The sequence below is a fragment of the Ovis aries genome, chromosome 25 (genome assembly GCF_016772045.2).
Source record: "Ovis aries strain OAR_USU_Benz2616 breed Rambouillet chromosome 25, ARS-UI_Ramb_v3.0, whole genome shotgun sequence".
NCBI classification, from domain to species: Eukaryota; Metazoa; Chordata; class Mammalia; order Artiodactyla; family Bovidae; genus Ovis; species Ovis aries.
Window position 1 is genome coordinate 28,829,493 of NC_056078.1, and position 23,332 is coordinate 28,852,824.

At 48.7% G+C, this 23,332-nt stretch overlaps 2 protein-coding genes across 4 annotated transcripts; both read right to left on the reverse strand.

The window, feature by feature from the left end:
- Positions 1-1,326: 1,326 nt before the first annotated feature.
- On the reverse strand, positions 1,327-9,690 carry MYOZ1 (myozenin 1). Of its 2 annotated transcripts, none has more exons than XM_004021473.4 (6): positions 9,587-9,690; positions 8,091-8,181; positions 7,008-7,186; positions 4,159-4,429; positions 3,626-3,791; positions 1,327-1,838 (listed from the first exon to the last, which is right to left on the reverse strand). In XM_004021473.4, the coding sequence occupies exons 2-6, from the start codon at positions 8,161-8,163 to the stop codon at positions 1,607-1,609; spliced, it is 921 nt and encodes a 306-aa protein (XP_004021522.2). In that variant the 5' UTR covers positions 8,164-8,181; positions 9,587-9,690; the 3' UTR covers positions 1,327-1,606. The 2 variants fall into 2 exon arrangements, with proteins under 2 accessions (XP_004021522.2, XP_042097002.1); XM_042241068.1 differs by having other exon boundaries at positions 8,091-8,204.
- Positions 9,691-13,217: 3,527 nt separating this feature from the next.
- On the reverse strand, positions 13,218-22,772 carry SYNPO2L (synaptopodin 2 like). 2 transcript variants are annotated; one of them, XM_015104449.3, is made up of 4 exons: positions 22,565-22,772; positions 21,152-21,303; positions 20,209-20,723; positions 13,218-16,959 (listed from the first exon to the last, which is right to left on the reverse strand). In XM_015104449.3, the coding sequence occupies exons 1-4, from the start codon at positions 22,667-22,669 to the stop codon at positions 14,798-14,800; spliced, it is 2,934 nt and encodes a 977-aa protein (XP_014959935.3). In that variant the 5' UTR covers positions 22,670-22,772; the 3' UTR covers positions 13,218-14,797. The 2 variants fall into 2 exon arrangements, with proteins under 2 accessions (XP_014959935.3, XP_042097003.1); XM_042241069.1 differs by lacking the exons at positions 20,209-20,723; positions 21,152-21,303; positions 22,565-22,772 and adding an exon at positions 18,935-19,067.
- Between the last annotated feature and the right edge of the window lie 560 nt (positions 22,773-23,332).

Genomic DNA, 23,332 nt, shown 5'->3' on the forward strand with positions numbered 1-23,332 from the left:
AGTCGGACACAACTAAGCAACTTTCACTTTCACTTCACTTTAGAAGTATGAATCCTCTGAAATTTATTTAGGTGGTAAAGGAAAGTGACCAGAGTAAATATCATGTGACTCTAGGCCATGAAAACTGAATGAGTCTAGGCAGAGTCTAGGAACTTACTATAATAGCTCATGGAATGAACTGAATTCAGCCAGCTCTCCTTAGAAGTTACTTCCCCAGATCCTAGTAAGTCATCTCTTTATTTTTCCTGGTCTGCATCAAACTCTTATTTTGTGAAACATAAGAGTAAATCTGGGACTCTCAAGAAAACCCATGCTAGCTTCCCTGGTGGTCCAGTGGTTAAGAACCTGCCTTGCAATGCAAGGGACACCAGTTCGAGCCCTGGTTTGGGAAGATACCACATGCCAGGGAGCACCACAACTGCTGAGCCAGTGCCCTAGAGCCCTCGAGCCACAACTCCAGAGTCCCTGCGCTGCAACTACTGAAGCCCAAGTGCCTAGAGCCTGAGTTCTGCAACAGAAACCACCTCAATTAGAAGCCCACACACAGCAATTAAGAATAGTCCCCGCTTGCTGCAACTAGAGAAAGCCCAAGTATAGCAACAATGACCCACCACAGTCTAAAAAATAATAGTAATAAATAAATCTTTAAAAAAACTTGAAAGAAGTTTTTGCTTGAAGTCAATAAAAAGAGTATTGTTACTCATTCCTATTGGACGTTGATGGTTTCTTCCCAATCATAGTGCTTTCTGGACACAATTGCAGTTGCCCTATGACCCTTAGATCTTTTCTTGATGTTTTCACACAGAGCCAGGCATACCATAACTGCAGCTGGTTTCTCCTACTTCCTTCTCAATTCCAACATGGCTCCCTATTCTACTCCATCCTTTCAGGAATTTGTAACCTTTGACAGATACTCCTAAGCTCACCCTGGTGTCATCTGGAAGTCTTATGGCATGCTCCCATTCTGTGATAATTGAATAATCTTGATTATCCCAATTTCTAATCAGCTACATAAAGAGAATTAACACCAGGGTCACCAATGCCTAATTTCCTAAACACAGCACACAATTACTTCTTAGCTTTGCCCACACAGGGGCCAGCACATGTGTTTGTGCTGATTGTCTTATGTACTACTGAATAAGTATGTCTTTGTATATACCTATGAATGTGGTTTGGTGGGTGTGGATATGAGTGTGGGTATGTAATCAGAATTCAGGTCTAGTCTTGAAGTCTGAATAATGAATGTATGGTATTTTACTTTAATTAGTCCCTGTGCATTCTTAGCCTCAGTTTTTGTCTACCCTCAAATATCAGAGGAAGAATGAGTTCATTTCCTTGAAGTTTATTAACTGTTACTGAAGGCAGAGCAAATTCCATAAAAGAGCAGGTTCCATACAGAGCAGTAGAAGGGGAGCTCTGAGTTGGTATGAAAAAATGCTTGGAGTGGGGACTTCGAGTGAAAGGTGAAAAGAAAGATCTTTCCTTGCTTTTTCCCTCCATTCCCACAAGGATCCTGGATTTTCAGAGGGGGTATCCTGCTCAGTATTCCCTCTACAAAATGGAACCAGAGAGGGGAAACTTGATACAAAGTAGAGGCGGAAACACCTCACAGCTCCTCTGTTTCTCCATCCAAGGGGATGCTAATATCCACATTGTAGTCTACAGGCTCCCCGGAGCTCAGCCAGGGAATAGGGGTTCGATTGAAAGAAGGCCTGTTGGAGAGGTTCTGGTTGTAGAGAACTAAGGGTTCGCTCAGCAAGGGCCCCAGGTCAAACTTGGGCATCTGGAAGGTCATGCGTTTGGAGGCCTTCTCATATCCACCATAAGGCATTGCTGTCCTGAAAAGGAGAAACATGATTTCATTAAAAACCAGAACAAAAGAAAAAGAGGGTTTTTTTTTGTCAGTGAAATGTTACCCTGTTTGGAGGATGGAGAAGTCTGTGAATTCTAGTTTAAGATCATTTCTGCACTGCTTTTTCTTCTTCTCCCTTAGTAATCCATCCTGCCTTCTGGTTTGCTTGTTTCCCCAAGGCTAATAAAGAAAAAGTAGTCTAGAGGGTACTAAATAGTCTCATGGATAGCTGTGATCCAAACCAGTCAAATTTCAGAGAAATTGACAACAAACGCTACAGGCCCAAGGGTCTGAGATCACCTTAAATTATAATGTAGAGACCTCCCTCAAAATCCCTACCCCACCTCCAGTGGATAATGTGTGCCCTAAATGAGAAGAATTAACATTTCCTGAAGAATCCAGGCACCTCAGGACCAAAGGGCTTCCCTGGTAGCTCAGCTGGTAAAGAATCCGCCTGCAGTGCATGAGACCCTGGTTTGATTCCTGGGTCGGGAAGATCCACTGGAGAAGGGATAGGCTACCCACTCCAGTATTCTGGCCTGGAGAATTCCATGGACTGTATAGTCCATGGGGTCCCAAAGAGTCAGACATGACTGAGCAACTTTTACTCACTCACTCTCTTAGGAGCAAAAGCATTTCTCTAGTGCTTCCCTGTCCTGTTTTCACACAGTCTAGAGAAGCCTGGAGAAGGCGATGACACCCCACTCCAGTACTCTTGCCTGGAAAATCCCACAGACGGAGGAGCCTGGTAGGCTGCAGTCCATGAGATCGCTAAGAGCTGGACAGGACTGAGCAACTTCACTTTCACTTTTCACTTTCATGCATTGGAGAAGGAAATGGCAACCCACTCCAGTATTCTTGCCTGGAGAATCCCAGGGACCGGGGAGCCTGGTAGGCTGCCACCTATGGGGTTGCACCGAGTCGGACATGACTGAAGCGACAGCAACAGCAGCAGCAGCAGAGAAGCTTAGCTCCAAAACGATAAAGCCTATTTGAGCCTTATAAAGTAGGGTATGGGGCCTCCCTGGTGACTCAGACTGTAAAGAATCTGCCTGTAATGTAGGAGACCTGGGTTTGATCCCCAGGTGGAGAAGATTCCCTGGACTAGGTGGACTAGGGAACAGCAACCCGCTCCAGTATTCTTGCCTGGAGAATTCCATGGACAGAGGAGCATGGTGGGCTACAGTCCATGGAGTCACAAAGAGTCAGACACAACTAATTAACACTCATTTCACGTTTTATTTCAAAGTAGGGAATAAAGAAACAGAATCTTCAATAATATTATAATAACTGTGTGGTATGTAATCTATAAAAATACTGTGTCACTGTTGTACACCTGAAAACAATATAATGTAAGTCAACTATACTTCAATGAAAAAAGAAAAGAGAAATAGAATTCTACTATAAGGACAGTAATGAAAATTATAACTTTGAATGAAGGGACCCCCCCCCAAGAGGCCTTTACATGTGTGTAATGTATTATTCCCATTTCACAGTCAAGGCAACCAAGGTTCAGAAGTAGGGTTACTTTCCTACACAGCTAATAACAATGAACCAAAATTCAGATCCTGCCTCCGAGCGAATCTTTCCTTCATCGTACCATGCTGTTTCTCTGAGCTGGAGTAAAAAGGGCAAGAGCCTTCAATTAGGGCCCCCACATTACTCCTACGCCTCCTCAGTCTCCTGAAACATCTGAACCAAAGTCTCCATTCCAACTAAGGACATGTTGCCATACACTGGAATGCATCAGGTTCCTTTCTCACCCCCCCTTACCTGTTGAAGGACTTATACTTAGGGAGTTCAGCTTTGGCCCCATAGGCCAGCAGGTCGATGCCAAGTTCCACTTTCTGTTGGGGGTCAACCCCCATGGCTTTCTCCCATGGGGAAATATAGGTCTTAAACACAGTGACATGTTTTCCTTCTCCACCTGCCTGGTTGTCTGGCAGCCGAGGGAGAGAAATAATAGTCAAATGATAGCAGTTAGGAGGAAATGGAAATTAGTCTAGAGCTCTGGACTAGAGAAGTCGCTAGGGGCTGGGGACCAAAGGTAAAACATGCTAGTAATTGTTTATGGTTTGCGAAACTATGATAGCCTGGAGTCAGATATGTGATGAATGAGAGAAAGGTGACTGAGAGATAGGACTTCTGGGTGGAATAGACATGTCTCTATATCCTTCTGGACCCAGAAGACCCATCAAGATATCTCAGCAGGCCTTTCCTGTATCCAACACCCAGTCCAGGCCTCATTCCTAGGGATTTCTCTGCTTTAGGGACCAGACGTTTGACTCTTGGGTAAGGATACTTACCTGTTCCTGTCTCACCAACCCCTGCTGTGCCAGCAGCACCTCCTCTGCCCGCATGGCCCCCAAGACCACCTGCACCCCCAGATCCAGGGCCAGAGCCAGACCCAGAGCCAGACCCAGAGCCCTGACGATGGTGTTGCTGGTCAGAGCCATACTGCCCGGCAGAGCCACTTCTCCCTGCCTGGCCTCCGACACTGCTCTTGCTGTAGGAGAATCCCTGGCCAGCTGTCCCCAGCTGTCCCCCCACTGTGGGAATGAACTTCTGGAAGTGATCCTGAAAAGAGAGGACAGAGTGAGGGGAAGGTTAGCAATGGGCACAGGGAATACCATAGCAAGTATGAACTGATCAGAGACAATGGCCAACTCAAAGACCCTGAATCCTCTGAGACTTCCCCATCCACTAGATGTTAGTGGATAAACCTGACTGAGAGAAATTAAACTCTCCTTAAGGGATACAACCCCATTGGCTCAGTTCTTCGAATTACATCTAGGATAGAGGCAAGTTTTTGTCCAAACTCCCCTTTCCCATCCTTACCAATGCAAAAAGGATCAAGACTTCTGTTCCACTAAAATTTGAGAGATTGGGTTTGGCATGGAGAACCCAGCCTTAATTTGAGGAACTAAGGAGATCTCTGCCTCTCTCCCACCATCTTGTCTAACAGATAAAAAGTGTGTCTCTTCCTCTCCCTTCCTCCTTTCGTTGCATAGGGAACCAGGACTTCCTGACGGTGAAACTGTAGCAGGTAGGGGGAAGGGTGGCCCAAAGGGCAACACTGGAGTCATCCCCAAAGCCTAAAAATAACCCTGCCAACTCCTTCAGGAGGCTCTCCTGGCCACCCACCACGCACACCCCCACGCTCCACCCAGTGTAACCAGACACAGGCAGGGAGGAGGGCTTTTGGCCTCCTAAAGTTAGATATGGCCGGCTCAGCAATTTTGTTCTGCTCATACATATGGGCCAATGGCAGACACTCCTGCCCCTGGCCCCATGTAGGCATCTATTTTCACCCTTCCCTGGCTGCTTGGGAAAGATGGAGGGGGAAGAAAGGAAATGGAGACGATCCCCTCCTCCTCAGCTGTAACATCTTGTGCCTGGCCCCTCTCCAATCCCTACTTCTCTTTGGAGAATGACCCTGACTAAGGGATGTTGGGCGTTAATGGATGGTTTCAGTCCTTGCATCTATGGCCCTTAGACTGACCCTTAAATAAAAGAATGGCTCAAGAAGAGATGGCTATGGAGAAGGCATTGGCAACCCACTCCAGTATTCTTGCCTGAACAATCCCATGGACAGAGGAGCCTGGCAGGCTACAGTCTACGGGATCTCAAGAGTCAGCCAGGACTTAACAACTAAGCCACCACAGTCATGAAATGTTACAATGTTACAATTTAAGGTAGCACTCATACTTGCAAGTTACTGCAGAAAATCAAGACAAAGATTCTAGCCAAGAGGGTATTTTCTTTGAAACATTGTTATAAGTTATACAGAAATGAGACAATATTTTTGAATATTTTCTTATTTAGAGGTTGGAAAAACAGTGCAAATCTAGATACTTGAATAATACATTTCATTTTAATGGAGTAATATTTTCAGAATTTATGGCAAGCATTTGAAATTAATTCAATAAATAATTTTGGAAAATGCAGTTCGAGTTAGTATCTATGTATAAAAATGCAGATTAAAACATAGTAAATATTTTTATGTTGCTAAATATGAGGTTCAATTTCTGAAACATTAACAAATTGTATTTTAATAACAAATGTAATGGTCATTTGAAAGAAATATTGTTTTAATAACCTGCATAATTAAAATAAAATCAGTGATAAAGTGAAAATTTGAGCTGAGAAAAATAAAGCAATAATGTTTTAATATAAAAAAAAAAAGAAGAGATGGCTATAAAAATTCACTTACCTCTTTCTAGGGTTGCGAGATTTTTGCACACACAAAAAAATCACAGGACACCAGTTAAATTTGAATTTCAGATACACAACAATAGTTTTTTAGTACAAATATGCCTACATATTCATGGGACATATTTAGATATAAGAAAGTATCCATCGTGTATCTGAAATTCAAATTTAACTGGGTATCCTGTATTTTCTAATTTAATTTTTATGTCCCAAATATTTCATGGGACACACTTATACTAAAAAATTATTGTGTATCTGAAATTCAAATTTAAATTATCTTTAATTTTTGTTTCTTTTTCGACTGTGCTGCATGGCTTGTGGGATCTTAATTCCCCAACCAGGAAGAGAATCCAGGCTCCTGGCAGTGAGAGCACCAAGTCCTAACTACTAGACCACCAGGGAATTCCCTAAGTGTCTTCAATTAAGAAAAAAGAAAGTTACATCCCAAATATTGTGTGAGATATACTTTACAAAAAAACTATTTGTGTGTATCTCAACTTTATTTTTGTAACTGAAGTAGAGTTGATTTATGTATAGATTATACACCATTTAAAGGCATTATAAAATATTGGCTTTATTTCTGGTGCTGTAAATATATCTCTATAGCTTGTTTAGTGTGTATCTCAAATTTAAAACATAGGACTGGGCATCCTGTGCTTTATCTGGCAATCCTATCTTTAATACTTAACCATACTGGGGAGGAATTTTCTCTCTGAAGGTGTGGTACTCCTCACCCTGCTTCACCAGCTCTAAGATACAAATTTAGTTTCGGGGTGGATGGTAATTCACCCTCCATCTATTGGAGGCATGCTATATCTGAGGGGTTAATGAGTTTATAAATTTGCAGGGAGGGGAGGTTGATAATATTTTGGAAACTCTGGGCCTGCCAAGAAACTGTCAGAAGAAGCACTAGGCTTCAAGAGTTGTAGAGTTCTAAACTCACCATTGAGCTGTCAGAGAAGACATCAGGGTGGTTTTCATAGATAAACTTCTCCACACGCAACTGCCTCAGTTTGAACATCTTGGAGCCCCGGTTAGTGAGCAGCGAAAGCTCCTCCAACATCACGTCTCTTGGGACACTGATCTTCTTGCCCAGGTTCAGGCCTGAACTCTCTTGTCGACCTTTCAGGGAGGTGGGGAGGCAGAGACAAGGGAAGAGGAAAGTGGGGTTTGCTAGTTCCAAATGCAGCTGCCATCCGCAACTAAGCGTGTGTGTGTGTCCCAGTGGAGGTCACTGAGGGAAGCAGATGCTGTCTCTGATGTCTGGTTAAATTCTGTCTAGTCTATGAGGGATTTTGATTTCCTGGGTTTGGAGTTGGAGAGAACGCATGGGAAATGGGGTGTAGAGGGGAAGACAGAGGGAATACTAAAGTGGCGTGGAGAGGGTACATGGCGTAACAGAGGTATGGGGTACAAGGCAAAAGAGTAAAGAAACATCATAGGTGGAGAACATTGGGGAAGCCTAGCATGGGGGGAGGCCCAAAGGCCACCTCTAAATATAGACTCCTGTCTCAACTTCTTTCCCTTCTCTTCTCATAAACTCTGGCTGCAAACAGCCTCTCGGTATTAGGAAAGCTCATCTACCCCCAGGAAAAATGCTCAAGGAATTTTCCGTTTTAAGTGCTCAGACAAAGCTCCTTCGTTCTGGGGAAAGAAGTAAGGAAATTAAGCTCTTATTGAGACCTTACTCTGTGCCAGTCTGCAGCATATATGTTTTCTCCTCAAACAAACCTCATTGACCTGTGGGTCCTGTTGTCTTGGACCTGCGCTGGGTAATATGGCAGGGATATTACTGTCTCAGATTACAAGGTGAAAAGGGTGGAAGGGGGAGTAGTCAGTGTTGAATTCTTTCTTGTTCTCCACCCCCCACCACCCCTGTAAACCCCACCACCACCCCAAATTCCTCGTGTCTCTTCATATCTCTTCACCTTAAGACATATACAACCTTATGATATTTCTGGAACTCTTGGGCCAGAGATACTCTTACTAAGAAGTCCCATACTAGGTAGGTGCGAACATGCCATACCTCCAGTGAGTTCCATGATCAGCTTGCTGGATTTCCTCTTCTTATTGGGGGCTGGGGTCCCTGAGAGCGGCATTGTGGAGGTGGATGGAGCCTGGACAGGGTGGGAGGGGGAAGCTGAAGGATGGACAGGGTCTAGAGTGAGTGTCCCCAGTAGGTACTGCTTAAAGACTTGCAGGAAAAACACTTCATTAGATTTTTCAGAGGAAAAGGCTTCCCTGGTAGCTCAGACAGTAAACAGTCTGCCTGCAATGCAGGAGACCTGGGTTTGATCCCTGGGTCAGGAAGATCCTCTGGAGAAGGAAATGGCAACCCACTCTAGTATTCTTGCCTGGAAAATCACATGGACCATGGACGGAGGAGCCTGGCGTGCAACACCCCATGGAGTTGCAGAGTCTGACACGACCGAGCGACTCACAAACACACACAAAAGGTGAAAACCCATTGCTTTATGGCTTCTCTTCTTAGGAAGCAGAGCAGAAAGTATAGATATACCCCCTGTTCCTACCTTCTACCAACCTCTCTATTCAGCTGTTTTACACAGAGATGGTGCAGAGTTTAGGAATACAACGTTATGTTGGGAATAAAACAAACAAATTACAGGTAGGGCAATGCACCCAGATTTCATTGGTTTGGCATGATATGAAGTTTTTATTTGCATGGGTCTCTCAGTTTGGAGCTGTCATTCCAAGCTCTAGTCTCTCAGTTTTCCCCAAGCCCCAGGGCAGGGGTGGGGAGGTGGGGGTGGAGCAGAAAAAATGTTCTGCCAGCATTGAGGAGATCCAGCCAAAAACATTCTCCATAGGATGAAGAGGTTATTGCCCCTCCCTTGGGCCAGCTGGATCATGGCCTGGGAGGTCACAGCACTCTGCTTCTGCTCTCTCAGTCACTCCCCCCTGCCCTCCCCAGCCCTGACTGGACCCTAGAACCAGAGTGCAGAGGGAGGTCAGGGGACATTTGAACCTTGATGCATATCAATTCAGCAATATCACAGCAGCACAAAATTCAGGGAGGACAGAAACATACTCATAGGACCTGGCAGTAGATGGGGACAAGCTGGAAAAAGATACAAATTCCAGCCCCTCCTTCACAGAAGCTGGGTCTCAGCAAAATGCTGTCTTCTACTGAGTCCTATCTCACAACACACCTGCAATTCTACTTGCTTAGTGGGGTCTGCTGCAGCTGGAGCCCAGGAACTGCTAAATGGACTTTCCCTGTACCCCTCTCAACCCCAACTAGGTTCTTATTTTCCACCCAGCCTCTCAGTCTCCACCCCTCTGCCCGTTTCTTCAGTGTCTCCCCCAACATCTCAGTCCCCCCACCCTCTGGAGTCCTTCTCCCACCAACTCTCTGTGGCCCCCCTCAACTGGACAACTGGGGAATAAGTATAGATGGAGGAAGGGGGCAGCTCCCCTGGGATCAAGGGTCACTGTTACAGACACAGACACAGCAGTGACAGAAGGCGCTCCAGCCCCTTGGGCCATCAGCTGGAGACTTACCGGCTGCTCAGGCGGTGGTCAGCTCTCCCTGGGGTCCAGCAGCTCTGGAGGACTGAGCTGCTGTGACTAGAGAACCCGAGCTAGGCAGGCGTGGGGGCAGCACTGGCAGTGGGGGAGGGAGCATGGTTATTAATAGAGATGATGAGCGCAAGCAGCTCAAATGGCACAGGGGGTACTGAGACCCTGGAACCAAGATCCCGCCCTCCTTGCCCAGAGGCTCGGGAAGGGTAGGAAAAGCCTTTGGAATTCTCCCACTAAGCTGTCTGAGCCAAGGATCACTCTGCCCAGGGACTCCCCTTCCTTGGCACCTAGAGGCTCAGATCCAGAGAAGCACTCAGGGAGAAACTGAAAACTGAGAGGGAGAGAGGAAGCAGGCAGCAAGTGGTGGACAGGAATTCGGAGTGGGAGAGTGAGAACCAGAACGTGTCTGGAGAGCCATGCAGAGCCAATGTAGGCCGGGGCTTGAGGGACATGTGGGTGGGAAGGCTTAAGATGCTATGTCTGGAGAAGGGAATTTCTTTTTTTTTTTTTCTCAGTTCAAGCCTTTATTTTTTTTTTTCAGGTTTAGTTTTTTATTTTTTAAATTTTAATATCTTTAATTCTTACATGCGTTCCCAAACATGAACCCCCCTCCCACCTCCCTCCCCCCAACATCTCTCTGGGTCATCCCCATGCACCAGCCCCAAGCATGCTGCACCCTGCGTCAGACATAGACTGGCGATTCAATTCTTACATGATAGTATACATGTTAGAATTCCCATTCTCCCAAATCATCCCACCCTCTCCCTCTCCCTCTGAGTCCAAAAGTCCGTTATACACATCTGTGTCTTTTTTCCTGTCTTGCATACAGGGTCGTCATTGCCATCTTCCTAAATTCCATATATATGTGTTAGTATACTGTATTGGTGTTTTTCTTTCTGGCTTACTTCACTCTGTATAATCGGCTCCAGTTTCATCCATCTCATCAGAACTGATTCAAATGAGTTCTTTTTAACGGCTGAGTAATACTCCATTGTGTATATGTACCACAGCTTTCTTATCCATTCATCTGCTGATGGACATCTAGGTTGTTTCCATGTCCTGGCTATTATAAACAGTGCTGCGATGAACATTGGGGTACATGTGTCTCTTTCAATTCTGGTTTCCTCGGTGTGTACGCCCAGCAGTGGGATTGCTGGGTCATAAGGTAGTTCTATTTGCAATTTTTTAAGGAATTGGAGAAGGGAATTTCTGTTCACAATGTTTTAAGTGCCCTGTGAAAGTTCCTGGATAAGCGAGTCTTTCTTCTGGGAGGGCCAGATCTTAGCAGGATAAGGGACCAAATTAACCAAATCCAGTGCTTAGGCTGTCAGGGATGATGTGGGGCAAAACTTGAGCCAGTTTCCTCATTTTTACCCCCATTTGCTGTTGGGGTGCTCAGCTCAGCCTACTCAGAGGACAGATGTCACTTCTCCCTGGATAGATATCCTTCTTCCTGAGAAGGACATAGAGGCTTCTGACCTGCCAGGGCTTTACTCTCTGAGGTTCCTACTTAGAATTTTCTGGACTATCTCATTCACACTGGTCTAGAGAAGCCTCTGGGCTGGGGCACAAGCTTGAGAGCACCCTGGAGGTCTGTCATTTGCCTGAGCCCTTTCTCAGTAGCTGCAAGAACACCCTGGATCCTCCTGTCTTCTGCTCAGGTTTTGCAACCAGCTGTTTCACCTCTGCTGGAGCCACCACCATGCTGTAGCTGCCTTAGGAAGTGGCTTCTGTAGCTCCCAGAATACCATTTCGTCCTTCTATGAGCTAGCCACTTTTCCTGACCATGTCCTTTTCCCATCCTGAACTTTATAGGTTCAGGTTAGATTGCCGGGAGAAATCTCAATAACCTCAGATATGCAGATGACACCACCCTTATGGCAGAAAGTGAAGAGGAACTAAAAGCCTCTTGATGAAAGTGAAAGTGGAGAGTGAAAAAGTTGGCCTAACACTCAACATTCAGAAAACGAAGATCATGGCATCCGGTCCCATCACTTCATGGGACATAGATGGGGAAACAGTGGAAACAGTGTCAGACTTTATTTTGGGGGGCTCCAAAATCACTGCAGATGGTGATTGCAGCCATGAAATTAAAAGATGCTTACTCCTTGGAAGAAAAGTTATGACCAACCTAGATAGCATATTCAAAAGCAGAGACAATACTTTGCCTCATGTATGGATGTGAGAGTTGGACTGTGAAGAAGGCTGAGCGCCGAAGAATTGATGCTTTTGAGCTGTGGTGTTGGAGAAGACTCTTGAGAGTCCCTTGGACTGCAAGGAGATCCAACCAGTCCATTCTGAAGGAGATCAGCCCTGGGATTTCTTTGGAAGGAATGATGCTAAAGCTGAAACTCCAGTACTTTGGCCACCTCATGCAAAGAGTTGACTCATTGGAAAAGACTCTGATGCTGGGAGGGATTGGGGGCAGGAGGAGAAGGGGACAACAGAGGATGAGATGGCTGGATGGCATCATGGACTCGATGGACGTGAGTCTGAGTGAACTCCGGGAGATGGTGATGGACAGGGAGGCCTGGCGTGCTGCGATTCATGGGGTCGCAAAGAGTCGGACACGACTGAGCGACTGAACTGAACTGAACTGAACTAGGGGCCAAAAGTTCTCCCTGCTCCCCTCTACTTGGCCTCTGACCAAACCAGTTTAGCCTCCAGATACCTCATCTTTTGTCCTTTTCCTCTGTTCTCTCCTAACCCAAAAAAGCAGTTAGATGAAAAAACATAAGTAGCAAAAGGTGATTTTGTCATCATCACCATCCTCCCCTCAAAACCCACAAAAACCAACCAAAATTTGGTCTTCTATGACTGAGTACCCAAAACTACTATGTGAATGAAGACAGAATATGTATTGTAGGCTTTCTGAGCCCTTGCTTTGGAATTCTGTGAGTGTGCACGCGTGCACGTTCAGTCCCTTCAATCGTGTGTGACTCTTTGCGACCCCATGCACTGTACCCGTCCAGGCTCTTCTGTCCATGGGATTTTCCCAGCAAGAGTATTGAAGTGGGTCATCATGCCCTCCTCCAGGGGAATTTTCTGAGAGGCTGCTCACTTGTGACAGGATCAGGGTCATAGGGCTGGTTATTGGCACAAATCTGCCCCCTGCTGGTAAAACTGGAGTAATAGAACTTTCCTTCTCAAAAGTCTAAGTCTAGCCTGCTTTCCAGTGCCTTCTCTTTTATTAGTCTCAATCCAGGCTGATCCACCTTCTCTCTCCCTCTTCCTTCTCTCACCCCACCTTCACCTTCAGCCACTGCCTTCCCTTCATTTCCTCCAGGCAGTTGGAAAATGTTGATGGCAAAAGGGTTAGAGGGCCTTTTCAAATTGTCTTGGTTCTGTAAGCTTAGGCCTCATCTGAGAGGTATGGAACAGGGGATGGAGACGGAGAGAATCTAGACAGAGGGAACCGAATGGAGGTGGCTACACGGGGTCAGGACAGAATTGGTAGAGAAGAGCAAAAGGCCTTGGGGTGAAGGGCAGAACAGTAAAAAACAGGAGGGCAGGAGCTGAGAAAAAGATCAGGATTGGGGAAAATGAATTAGATAAGATGAAGGGGAGACCTGGATTTAGGCAAGAAACGAGACAAGATGACAACAGAAGATATAGGGCATAAGTTTATTCTTGTGCACAAACCAAAGCACTGTGGTTCACACTCAATATGCAAAGGAAATGATCAGTTTCCAGGTCAAGCAGCAAAAGTGACTGGTGTTCATGGTGAGAGGGGAGTCCGTATCTCTCTCAGACAGAGATCAGGACCTCAACCTGGAAAGGAATAAGAGCTAGGATTTACGGGATGGGGTAGCACTAAAAAGAGGTTTTGGCTCTGGGTGTCTCCTTACCCTTTCCCAGGTAGTTATGACAAGCTGCAGAAGATAGAGGAACAGATTCACAGGAGGGAACACAGATATACCTGTGTTTTCAACATTCAGCACACATTCTCGCATCCCTCTACCATCATCCCCCTTCTCTCTAACAAATACATATTTCTTCCTCATTTTCTCCCAGTCCCCCTTTCGTACACGACTGGTTTCTTATTATCCAATATTACTCTACCAACACTGCACTCACCCTAACCATGCTCCTCTCTAAGTCTCAATCAATTTCATTCATTTCTGTCCTGCTTCTGGCTTCTACCTTACTTGCCACATTAAGGTTCTTTTCCCCTTCCTTTCTGTCTTAGGTTCATGAGGCCATGAAGCCAATGATTTGGTCATTCTCAGAGGAGATTTTCTTTCTTTCATTTCCTGGATGCTTTGTTGCTCAGCATGGGCCTCTCAAGTTGTTAGCTTTCTGAAATCCTGAGGAACAGAATTCTTAGTTCTATTCCTGGTCTAACTGATGTAACTCAACCCATACAAACTGCCCTGGTCCTTCGTGTCTCCTCACACTCTGTGAATTTCACAAGATGCTCTACATTTGCTGCAGATGATGATATTTAACTCTAGTCAATCTCTTTCTCCCCTCCAGACATTCTATGCGAGGAAAAACCTCTATGTCCTCTATGTGAGGACAACTGACTCTTCCTTCATCAGTGCAAAGGTGAGACCCAGATTGGGTCTTTATGTAGACTTTTCCTCTTACTCTTGCCTCAGAGAGAAGAGTACATCTGTGTTCATGCACACACTTGCACATACACACACATTCACAGACATACACATGCCTAGGAATATACCCGCCAAGCTGGGAAAGAAGAGTGAGGAACAGCAAGTAACTTAATGCAAATAGGGGGTCAGTCATTCCCTTTGCTGCCTGTCTGGTGGTGAGCTTCTCACCTGAGGTCTTAGTAGTAACTTCCCTGTGTGTTTCTCATTGAATGTTAAAACAAGGCCCACAGAAAAAGGCACAAATGTAGAGAAATAGGGACCAGCACAGGAGTGTAGGTGAAGAGACCTAAAGACAGAGATCCAGGCAAGGAACTACGAAGAGAAGCACAGACACCAAAGCAGAGAGAGTAGGCTGGAAGGCAACAGGGAGGTTGGGAGCCAGGAGGAAGCTGCGGAACAGGACACCAAGTCCAAAACTATCTCTGGCAGGGGGAATTTAGCCTGCTTGGGGGTGGGGGGGTGTGTGTGTGGGGTGTGGGGGGTGGAGGGAGGGGTCGCAGGGAGAGTGTTGGGAAGGAGAAGCAATTTTAGGAACTGGATGTTCCACCTCCCCTTGGTCCTGGGAGCTGTGCCCTGTTCAGTGGTGGCCCGCCCCAGGCCTCCACACATGAGCCTGCCATCCTGTTCTGGTAGCTGAGAACCGGGGCCTGGCTACTTGGAAACCACAGGAGCTGGGGGAAGTCCCAAGACCCCTGGGAGACTCTGGAGGAGGGGGTGGGCTAAGGACAGGGGCTGAGGCCAGCTCTGTCCTCCAGATGGGCTCATCCAATGTAGTGGCTGCTCTGGGGGCAAGCACAGTGGGGGCCAGGGGTTCCGCAGTGGGCTGGGGCGCTGGAGTTGAAAATCGGCGGATCTCCTGGACTCTGGCAGTTTTGGGAGGCCCTGAGGAGGTGGGTCCAGGAGTCGGGGGAACCTCATCAAAACAGAACATGGCAGTTTTAAGTTGGTAGGGCTGGTGCCGCATGAAATCCAGAGCCTTGATGCCCTGCTTAGTGGCTGCCCGAGGCCCTTGGGATTGGGTCTTACTAGGGTGAGTTCGGGCAGCGTGGGGGAAAAAGGGTGAGAGCAGTGGGTTGTAAGCAATAGGAGGTGGGGCACGTATATTGGGTGAATATTTCCAGGAAGAGGGCAGTGAAGGGGTAGGAGAAGGGCTTCTGGGCCGAGGGCCAAGGCCAGGACCAGGTGGAGCTTCCACCACATACCTGTCCGCTCGGCTCTGACGTTTGGCAAACAGCTCCCCACCCCTCCCCTGAAGCCTTGGTGTTTCAGGGATTCCAGCCGCAGGGGCCGCCCCGTTCACTAACCCATCGAGGAACGCTCGTGAAGGGGGCTTAGGAGCCACTGGGGGTGGAGTCTTAGGAGTCGTAGGGGGTGGGGTCTTGGGAGCCGTTGGAGGCGGGGTTTTAGCTGTCACGTGAGGCAACGTCTTGTAACTCCTGCCGCCTGGTGGCTGCATGAAATTGCAGGCTTCAGCCCCGAGGCTCAGAGCATCCTCCTCGGGACCAGATTCCGCGCCCCCAGCCCGGGGTTTTTCATCCAGGTTTTGCACCAACGATAGCAGCTCGGGGTTGGGCGAGTTCTTCGTCTCCTCATTTCCTGACCGGAACATCTGCTTTCGGGTTCCCCGACGCCGGGCCTCCTGGAGGATGCCCGTGCGAGCAGCTGGCACGGAGATGCGTTGCTCCCGAGCGCTGGGGGGCTCAGGGGCCGCAGAGCTAGGGGCAGGCGCTTCTGGGCGCACAGCAGGTCTCAGAGGCGACGACAGGAAGATAGAAGCGGTGGAGGTCATGGCAGCTCCGCTAGCGGGGGCGGGGGCCTCTGAGGCTCCGCCTGGTGTAACAGGACGTTGAGGGGCTGGGATGTAGAGGGAGCTGGTGGCCGTCACGGGGCCGGGGGGACGTGGGGTGCTGGGGGAAGCGGGGACTGGCACGTGGCTGGGAATCCCTGAAGTGAAGTTGGGCACGGGAGTGGTACCCTGCGGAGGAGACAGGAAAGGCGGTGGGGCGGAGGGGAGGCCTCCCAGGCTCTCATTTGCCCTCTTGGGAGCTAGAGGCCGGAAAATCACAGAGGTGGTACCTGACCGCTGCCCTTGTAAACCGGGAGTAAAGGGCCTAGCTGAACGGTTAAATATGCTTGGAACTGAGGTAGAGGTTCCACAGCCAGGGAGGAAAGGTCTGGGGCTGGCCACAGGGGCTGGCGAAGGGCTGGATGGGAGCAGAGCCGCCTCTGGCGGAGCGCTTTGTGGCCGAGGTGGAGACTGCAGGCCCTGCCCGTTGAGCGTGGCCACTGGACCTTCCTGGGCCAGCTGCTGGGTGATGGCGGCTGTGCGCTGGCGCTGCTGTTCAAAGAGTTGGGCCCCTCGCCCGGAGGCCTCACTCAGCTGCCCTCCCAGCCCCCGGTCCTCTGCTGTGCCTGAGCTCGGCCTGGCTAGCTCCATGTCCAGGTAGGGGCTGTCCCAGTCGGACTGGTTGGTGAGGCTGCGGGCGTCGGAGAAAGCCTCTTCGTCCAGCTCGGACTCACTGGTTGGAGGCAAGCCGTCCTCCTCCTCAGCGCCGGTCCCCGCGGCAGCCCCAAAGCTCACTAAGGTGTACTTCTTGGCTCTCTGCCGACGTTTCTTAAACATCAGTACCCCCTTGGAGTGGGGGTTGGGGGCTGCGGTGAGCAGGGCTGCAATCGTCCGGCATTTGGTCTTGGCCTCCTTCACACTCCTCTCTTGGAGGCTCTCTGCCCTTTGTAGCTCTGAGGAGAGGAGAAGGGGGGTGGTCAGTATGCATCTGTGAGCCCCAAGGTTCTCCCCTCCTCCCAGTTCCTTTAGGCCTCTACCTTTGGCCTTTTCACTGGCCTAACCCACAAGGGCTTTCCTACCTGTGGCAAAGTCCTCTGACTTGGGGGCAGAGTGGAGGTGAAAGGTGAAACCAAGGACAATGGAAGGGAAGGCAGAGCCTAGTTGGCTGCCCTGACACCACTCTGACCACACAGCTCTCCTCCCTCTACTCTGCTCCTGTCTTTCTGGAAATCACTTTTACTCACACCAGGCACTTGTCCCCCTCTCCCCTCCATTTCTGGCTGGCAATGTGAGGGTGGGGGATGGGGGGGGGGTCACTTCGCATGGCAGGCAAGGACATGAAGCAGGTCCCAGGGTAAGAAAAGATGAGAAGGGACACTTCTCCCACCAGAGACCACGTTAGAGGGCTTCTCGGAAAGTTTGGGACTTCCCCTTATCCTACCCCTTACCCTGTACTAAGGATAAAAGGATCCTTAGCAGTGGTGATCTTCATTCATAATTTCACTACCATCATGTAAGCCACATCATATACATTCACAGAAATAACTCCCACACATTGTTTCAACAAGAATATGGCCCTAGGGAAAGGCACCTATGAGCTTATGCTCTCAGATGTATTTTTCTCCCTCATTCCCATATACTCTAGCTTATATAGACCCCAGTTAATAGACACATGTGTAAATCCATGTGTCCACACAAAAACATACATGCATAGCCCAGGTAGCTCTTCTTCCCAGAATTCCCCTAGCCAAGACACTGTCACTAACAGTTGGGACAAAATTCCGAAGGCACTCCTTTGTGCCTTAAACCCCTGCTACTCACAGCCAGGGATGGCCTCAGATCCGAGATGCAGGAAAAGCCAGAGTGTTGCTCTCCAAGGCGAGCTTCCAAATCTTTAGGATATCTCAAGGTCACCAGCTGATACAATCTCCTTTCCCCCAAGCTGAGGCTGGGAGTGGAGTGGGCTTCTTTTAGAGTCAAAAGAAGCCCCCTATATTTCAAACCTTCTAGGTCGAGTGCTCAGGCACCACCACCAGGCAGGCACAAAAGGACTGTGCTAAGAGGAGCCAGGACAGGGCCTCCCAGGCCATGTGGGGCCTGGGAGGTGGGGCCAGGAAATGGGAGAGGCTGCCCTGCTGCTAGGACCCTGACTTGGACACAGTTACTCTCTAATCCGTGATCCCCAGTTCCTCCTGAAAAATTCTTGAAATTCCACCTACTTTCCACTCAAGATATCAAGCTCCTTTCTAATTTGGGCAGCCATTCCACCCATTCCAACATCTGTACCACACAATAGTCCTAGAGATAGGCACTGGAGTCATAGCTTAGCTCAGATTTCAGTTCCTGGGAGAGTTACTTCATCTCAATGAAGTTCAGTTTCCTCATCTGTAAATGAGGCTAATGGCTACCTCACAGAATTGCTATGAGGATTCAGTGAGATAATATAGGTCAATTTAGCATTTAACCTAAGGTCCACTATGAGTAATCATTACTATCAAAGCTTTCTTGATACTGCTGCTGCTGCTGCTAAGTTGCTTCCGTCGTGTCCGACTCTGCGACCCCATAGACGGCAGCCCACCAGGCTCCACCGTTCCTGGGATTCTCTAGCTGCACACAAACGTCTTATTCACTCATTTCTTCTCCCAGAGGCTCCTACACAAGAGTACTCACACTTCTCTCACACACACCCTCTCTCCATGAGTTTTCCACAGCTCATGTTGTCACAAACCCCTGTGACATGTGGCCATAGCATTAGCCCATCCTGAGAAAAGGGCAGTGAAACTCCTGAGAAAAGAAGGAATAGGAAGGCAACAAGGAGAAGGGGTGTAAGGGGGTAAGATCTTTCCCAAAGACCTCCCTTCCTATACCGTTGATATAGTCCCTTTCATTCTAGATTCCAGAACTCTCTTGGCTATGGGAGGGTAGTACCTGCATAGAATGGGTCCTGGAGCTCAGGAACTGGGTTTGGGGCTTTGTCGCAGCTGGCTTGGCTGAGGGGCTCTTGGCTGATGGGCTCAAAAGTCTCCATGCCGAGAAAGGCAGTGTTGGCTGGAGCAGGACCAGCTTGAGCCACCCCCCATGCCTTTTAAAGCCCCTTTGTCTTGGCCCCAGAGCTGGCAGCTGAATGAGCTCACTGTGCTATTTTTGGAGCCTGGCCCCTTCCCTCCTCTCAGCTGCCCCACAAGCCCCGGTGTGATGGACATGGGCACCTGCCTACCCTCCCCCTCCACTCCAGTGCACTGAACAATGAGGTCTGCTTGGCTAAAAATATCCGTGAGCCACTAACTACAGTCTCATCCAGCATGATGGGGAAGGGAGAGGGTGCTAAAAGGAGAATTGGGGTTAAGCATGGGATCCTGAATGTATATCTGGAATTTCAATGTGGGACATGGGACACTCTCAGGAATGTCAGAGGGTGAACTGTCACGTCCTTAGCCTCTATTCCAGACTTAGAGGCACAAAATTCTATTGATCAGGAATCAGAGTGGTGGGAGAGAGGAGTGAGAGATAACTAGGGGGTAATCCCGAGATTTCCAAGGTGACGAGAATGGAGTGCTATGGGAGGCGTAAGACAGGGAGAAACTTCACTCTTAAACCTTGTACTGTAGCTCACATCAAAAATAGTAGAGAGCCCGAGATAAGTGGAATAGGCTTTTTCTGTCCAGGCCTACATTATCGCCTGAGATACGAAGCCAAAGATCTCTCCCTCCACCACTTCCTAGGGATCTCATGACTATTCCATAGCCTCCTAGTCCCCAGGAATCTTCATGGAACTAGCAGTGCCAAAGGCAGCTCCGATGTTATGCCTGCAGTAACACTGAAGAATCCCTATGCCCCTGTCCTGCTTCTAAATACTCCCCTGCCCCATGTCTGTGCTCCCCTCACCCATCTGACATCTAGCAATATCACACCAATAGGCAAACGCTTCATCAATTCATGTCCCTTTCCAACTTCCCTACTTAGGCCGTTCCTGGGTTAGGTTGAAGAAACCCCCTGTATCTTTTTATCCCACTGGTTCAGACAGAAAAAATAATGGGGATCGTGAGACTAATTATTTTCCCCTCCCCTTCTCCACCTATTCCCAAGACTGTATTCAAGGGAAGCATAAGGTAGATAATTGACAGAATGTATAGTTAAGGGGGATTAGATTTAGGACTCAAACTGAAGTATCCTGAATAATGAAAAGGAGTTCATGCACTCACTGGCTTGTTTGGCCTTCTGGGTATAGGTGGTGGTAAGATCTTCTGCCACTGGGTGGGGAACAGGCCCCACCATAGGGATGAGATGAGGGCCAGGCCGGAGGGGGCCACGGGGCAACAGCAGGGCTTCGGCAGGGGGTGGCTGAAGACTTGTCCCATCCTCCCAAGATGGGGAGCTCACACGACTGTCACCCTGGCTGGGAGGGCCAAGGACAGCAGGTGCTGGCTCTGCAGGGCTGTCAGACAGGTAGACCTCATCCGGTGGGGCTCCTGGAGGGGTGGGCCTTGTGGGGCCTCGGCGGCGGGGTCGGCGGGGCTTTTCCTGGGTGGCTGGGCCATCAGCATCACTGTCTGTCTCTCCATAGTAAGCCTCACTGTCAGGGGGCGAAAGGAGGCTCCCGGGCTGGAGAGGCTGGGGAACTGGAGCTCCTGGGGGCTCAGGACTCAGTGGAGACAAGGGTGACCGTGCCTGAAGCTCACCCGGGGATGGAGATCGCACAGGTCCCTCGTCCTCTACCCTGGATGGGAAAGATGACAGAACTTGAGAAATGAGCTGGATGACTGATAGCTAGAGAGATCTAGAGGAGATGGGAGAAGGCCGTATGGGGAGAGGGGACTGGCATTTGGGTGGAATGGATGGGCTGGATAGAGTAGAGATTTGAAGATGAACTGGGAGGCAAATCTGCTTGGCAGGCTTTGAGTGGAAATGGGCTTAAAGAGAGAGATGATAATGCAGAGACAGGCAAGGGGTCTAAGATAGGCCCACGTACCCACATTCAAGTGCTCTGAGAGGCATACACAAACATCCGTGCTCCAGCAAAATACACAAGCAGAAATAGGTACTTGTTAGTAGCTGAAGTCAGGTCAGTGAGACATAGAGCTGAGACAGGCAACGGAAGCCCTGGACTAGGGGGCTGGGGATAGGCTGGGGTGGAGGGATCCATACCGCCGCACAGTGAGAACAAGCTGATTCCCTGAGGTATCGATAAGGCCCATGGCACTGGCATGAGAGAGGCTGGTGCAGGAGACCCCATTGATGGCCAAAAGCTGATCCCTCTCTCGGAGTCCTGCTCTGCCCGCCTGGCTCCGTCTTCGGATCTGAGAAGGTGTTGGAGGAGAGACTGTAGGTGAGGGAGGGCTCCAAGGGGGAATAGAATGAAAGGAGTTAGGACAGGAAGGAACCATGTGTGGAGGGGATTTTATTGGGTTAGCCAAAAAGTTTGTTCAGGTTTTTCCCTACGATATTACTGAAAAACCCAAGTGAACTTTTTGGCCACCCAGTACTTTAAAGGGTAAGAAAGGGTGGAGAGGGGCAAGGGGTGACAGTTAAGGGGGTCAATCTAGAGGGAAGAAGGTGCTAACTGGAGAAAATAACATTGTATGAAGGGAGGTAGGGTAATTGCTAAATGAAAGAGGCTTGGGGAAAAATGCCTAGGAGAGACGTACTGGAAATGGTGGTTATCGCCTCAAGGCTTTCCTCCAAAGGAAATATCTATGCTAGCCAATATTCTTTCTCTTCTAATCCTTGAAATCCTAGGCACCGTTATCTATACAGTCAAGATTTTAGAACAGTATTCCAGACTGGAGAGAGTCCAGCAGATTCTGAGATTATGATTGTGTGTGTGTTGTGTGTGCACACACATACATATGTTAAAGTAATAATAGTAGTAGTGGGTATCATTTACTGAGTGCTTACTAAATGTTAGGCACAGTGCCAAGCACTCAACATGTTTTATTGAATTTAATCCTTCAGAATTTAGTATCCATGGAGTAGGTACTATTATTACCTACATTTTACAGTTGAGAAAAATAAGCTTGTGCTATGAAACCAAAATGGTAACAACTTCATCTGACAGGTCAGATCTTGCCATAACGCTCCTAGTACCTAAAATAAGTCTTGCCTAGTGAGAGAAAGGATCTCGCATAGGGAAAGAGGACAAGGGGCAAGGCTGGGCTCAGCTGGATGAGACAGCTTCAGCTCATCACACACCAATTTAGTTAGAAATGAGAGCCTTCCCTACATTCCTGGAGTTTAGGGTAGAGAGGCACAGGCCCAGGAGATTGGAGGGCCAGCCCTGGGCCTCTGCTGCTATGGTGACGCAGGGAACCAAGCCAGTCTTTCTTTTTCTCTGCTCCCAGAAACCAGGGATTCCCTTTTCTATAGCCCCCCACAAGAAGCCACTGCTCAGATACTATTCCCACCCCCCCCAACAGATTTGAGCATGCTCCCTCGACCACCTGCCCACTCCCACTCCACTTCTTCACAGCCTCCCACTTCTCCCCTATAGGCCATCACATGACTTTTCCCAAGTTCCCTTGGGTTCCCCTTTCCCTGAAACCTCAATATAGGCTCCCTTACCTTGGACACCTGTAAAGGTTTCCTCTGCTCGGCCCCCCCCTGAAGTCGGAAGCCCCAGGGGGCTCCCCCTGACAGTGTGACCAGCACCTCCTCCTCAGCACCCATCGCTCAGCTTGGCCTATGGCCCTCGGAGTTTGGACAGCGTCCCAAGGAGAAAAGTCGAGGCGCTGGTACCCCGTCCGGCCTGTGTGGCTGTCCTGCTTCTGCTGCCCTAGGCCTTCCCCCCCACACCACACACCACAGGCAGGCAGCCTGGCCCTGAGATCAGTACAGTCCACACACGTGTCCTGTCAATCGGAGCTGCGCCCAAAATAGTCACCGGCTGTACTCCCCTTCCTCCCCCAGCTGTGTTACTCCCAGAGCTAATTATAGTGAAAATTTCTGCCCTCCCCGTCCCCCATTCTTCTTCATGGACTTTTTATTCAGGACTGAGTACTAGCTCTGTGGGCTCTATCACTAATGTACATCCTTTCAGGGATGGTGCCTTCCCTGATGGGGTCATGGACTGATCCCAGCTGCTTTCCTCCAAAGCTGATTCCAAAATGGCAGCAGCAGGGGCCTCAATTCTCGAGCAAGGAATGGCTAGGTTTGTCCCACAGGTTGGCAAGCTCTCCAGAAAGACAGTGCCCCTTTGCTGTATGAATTAACCAATTAATCAAAGCAGATAACCATATGCCACTTGCAGTGCTGGGTACAATGTAGAGAAATTCTGACAAGCCTGCTCCAGCTGAAGTACTGCCTGTTTCATAAAGTTTTCCTGACTGTCTC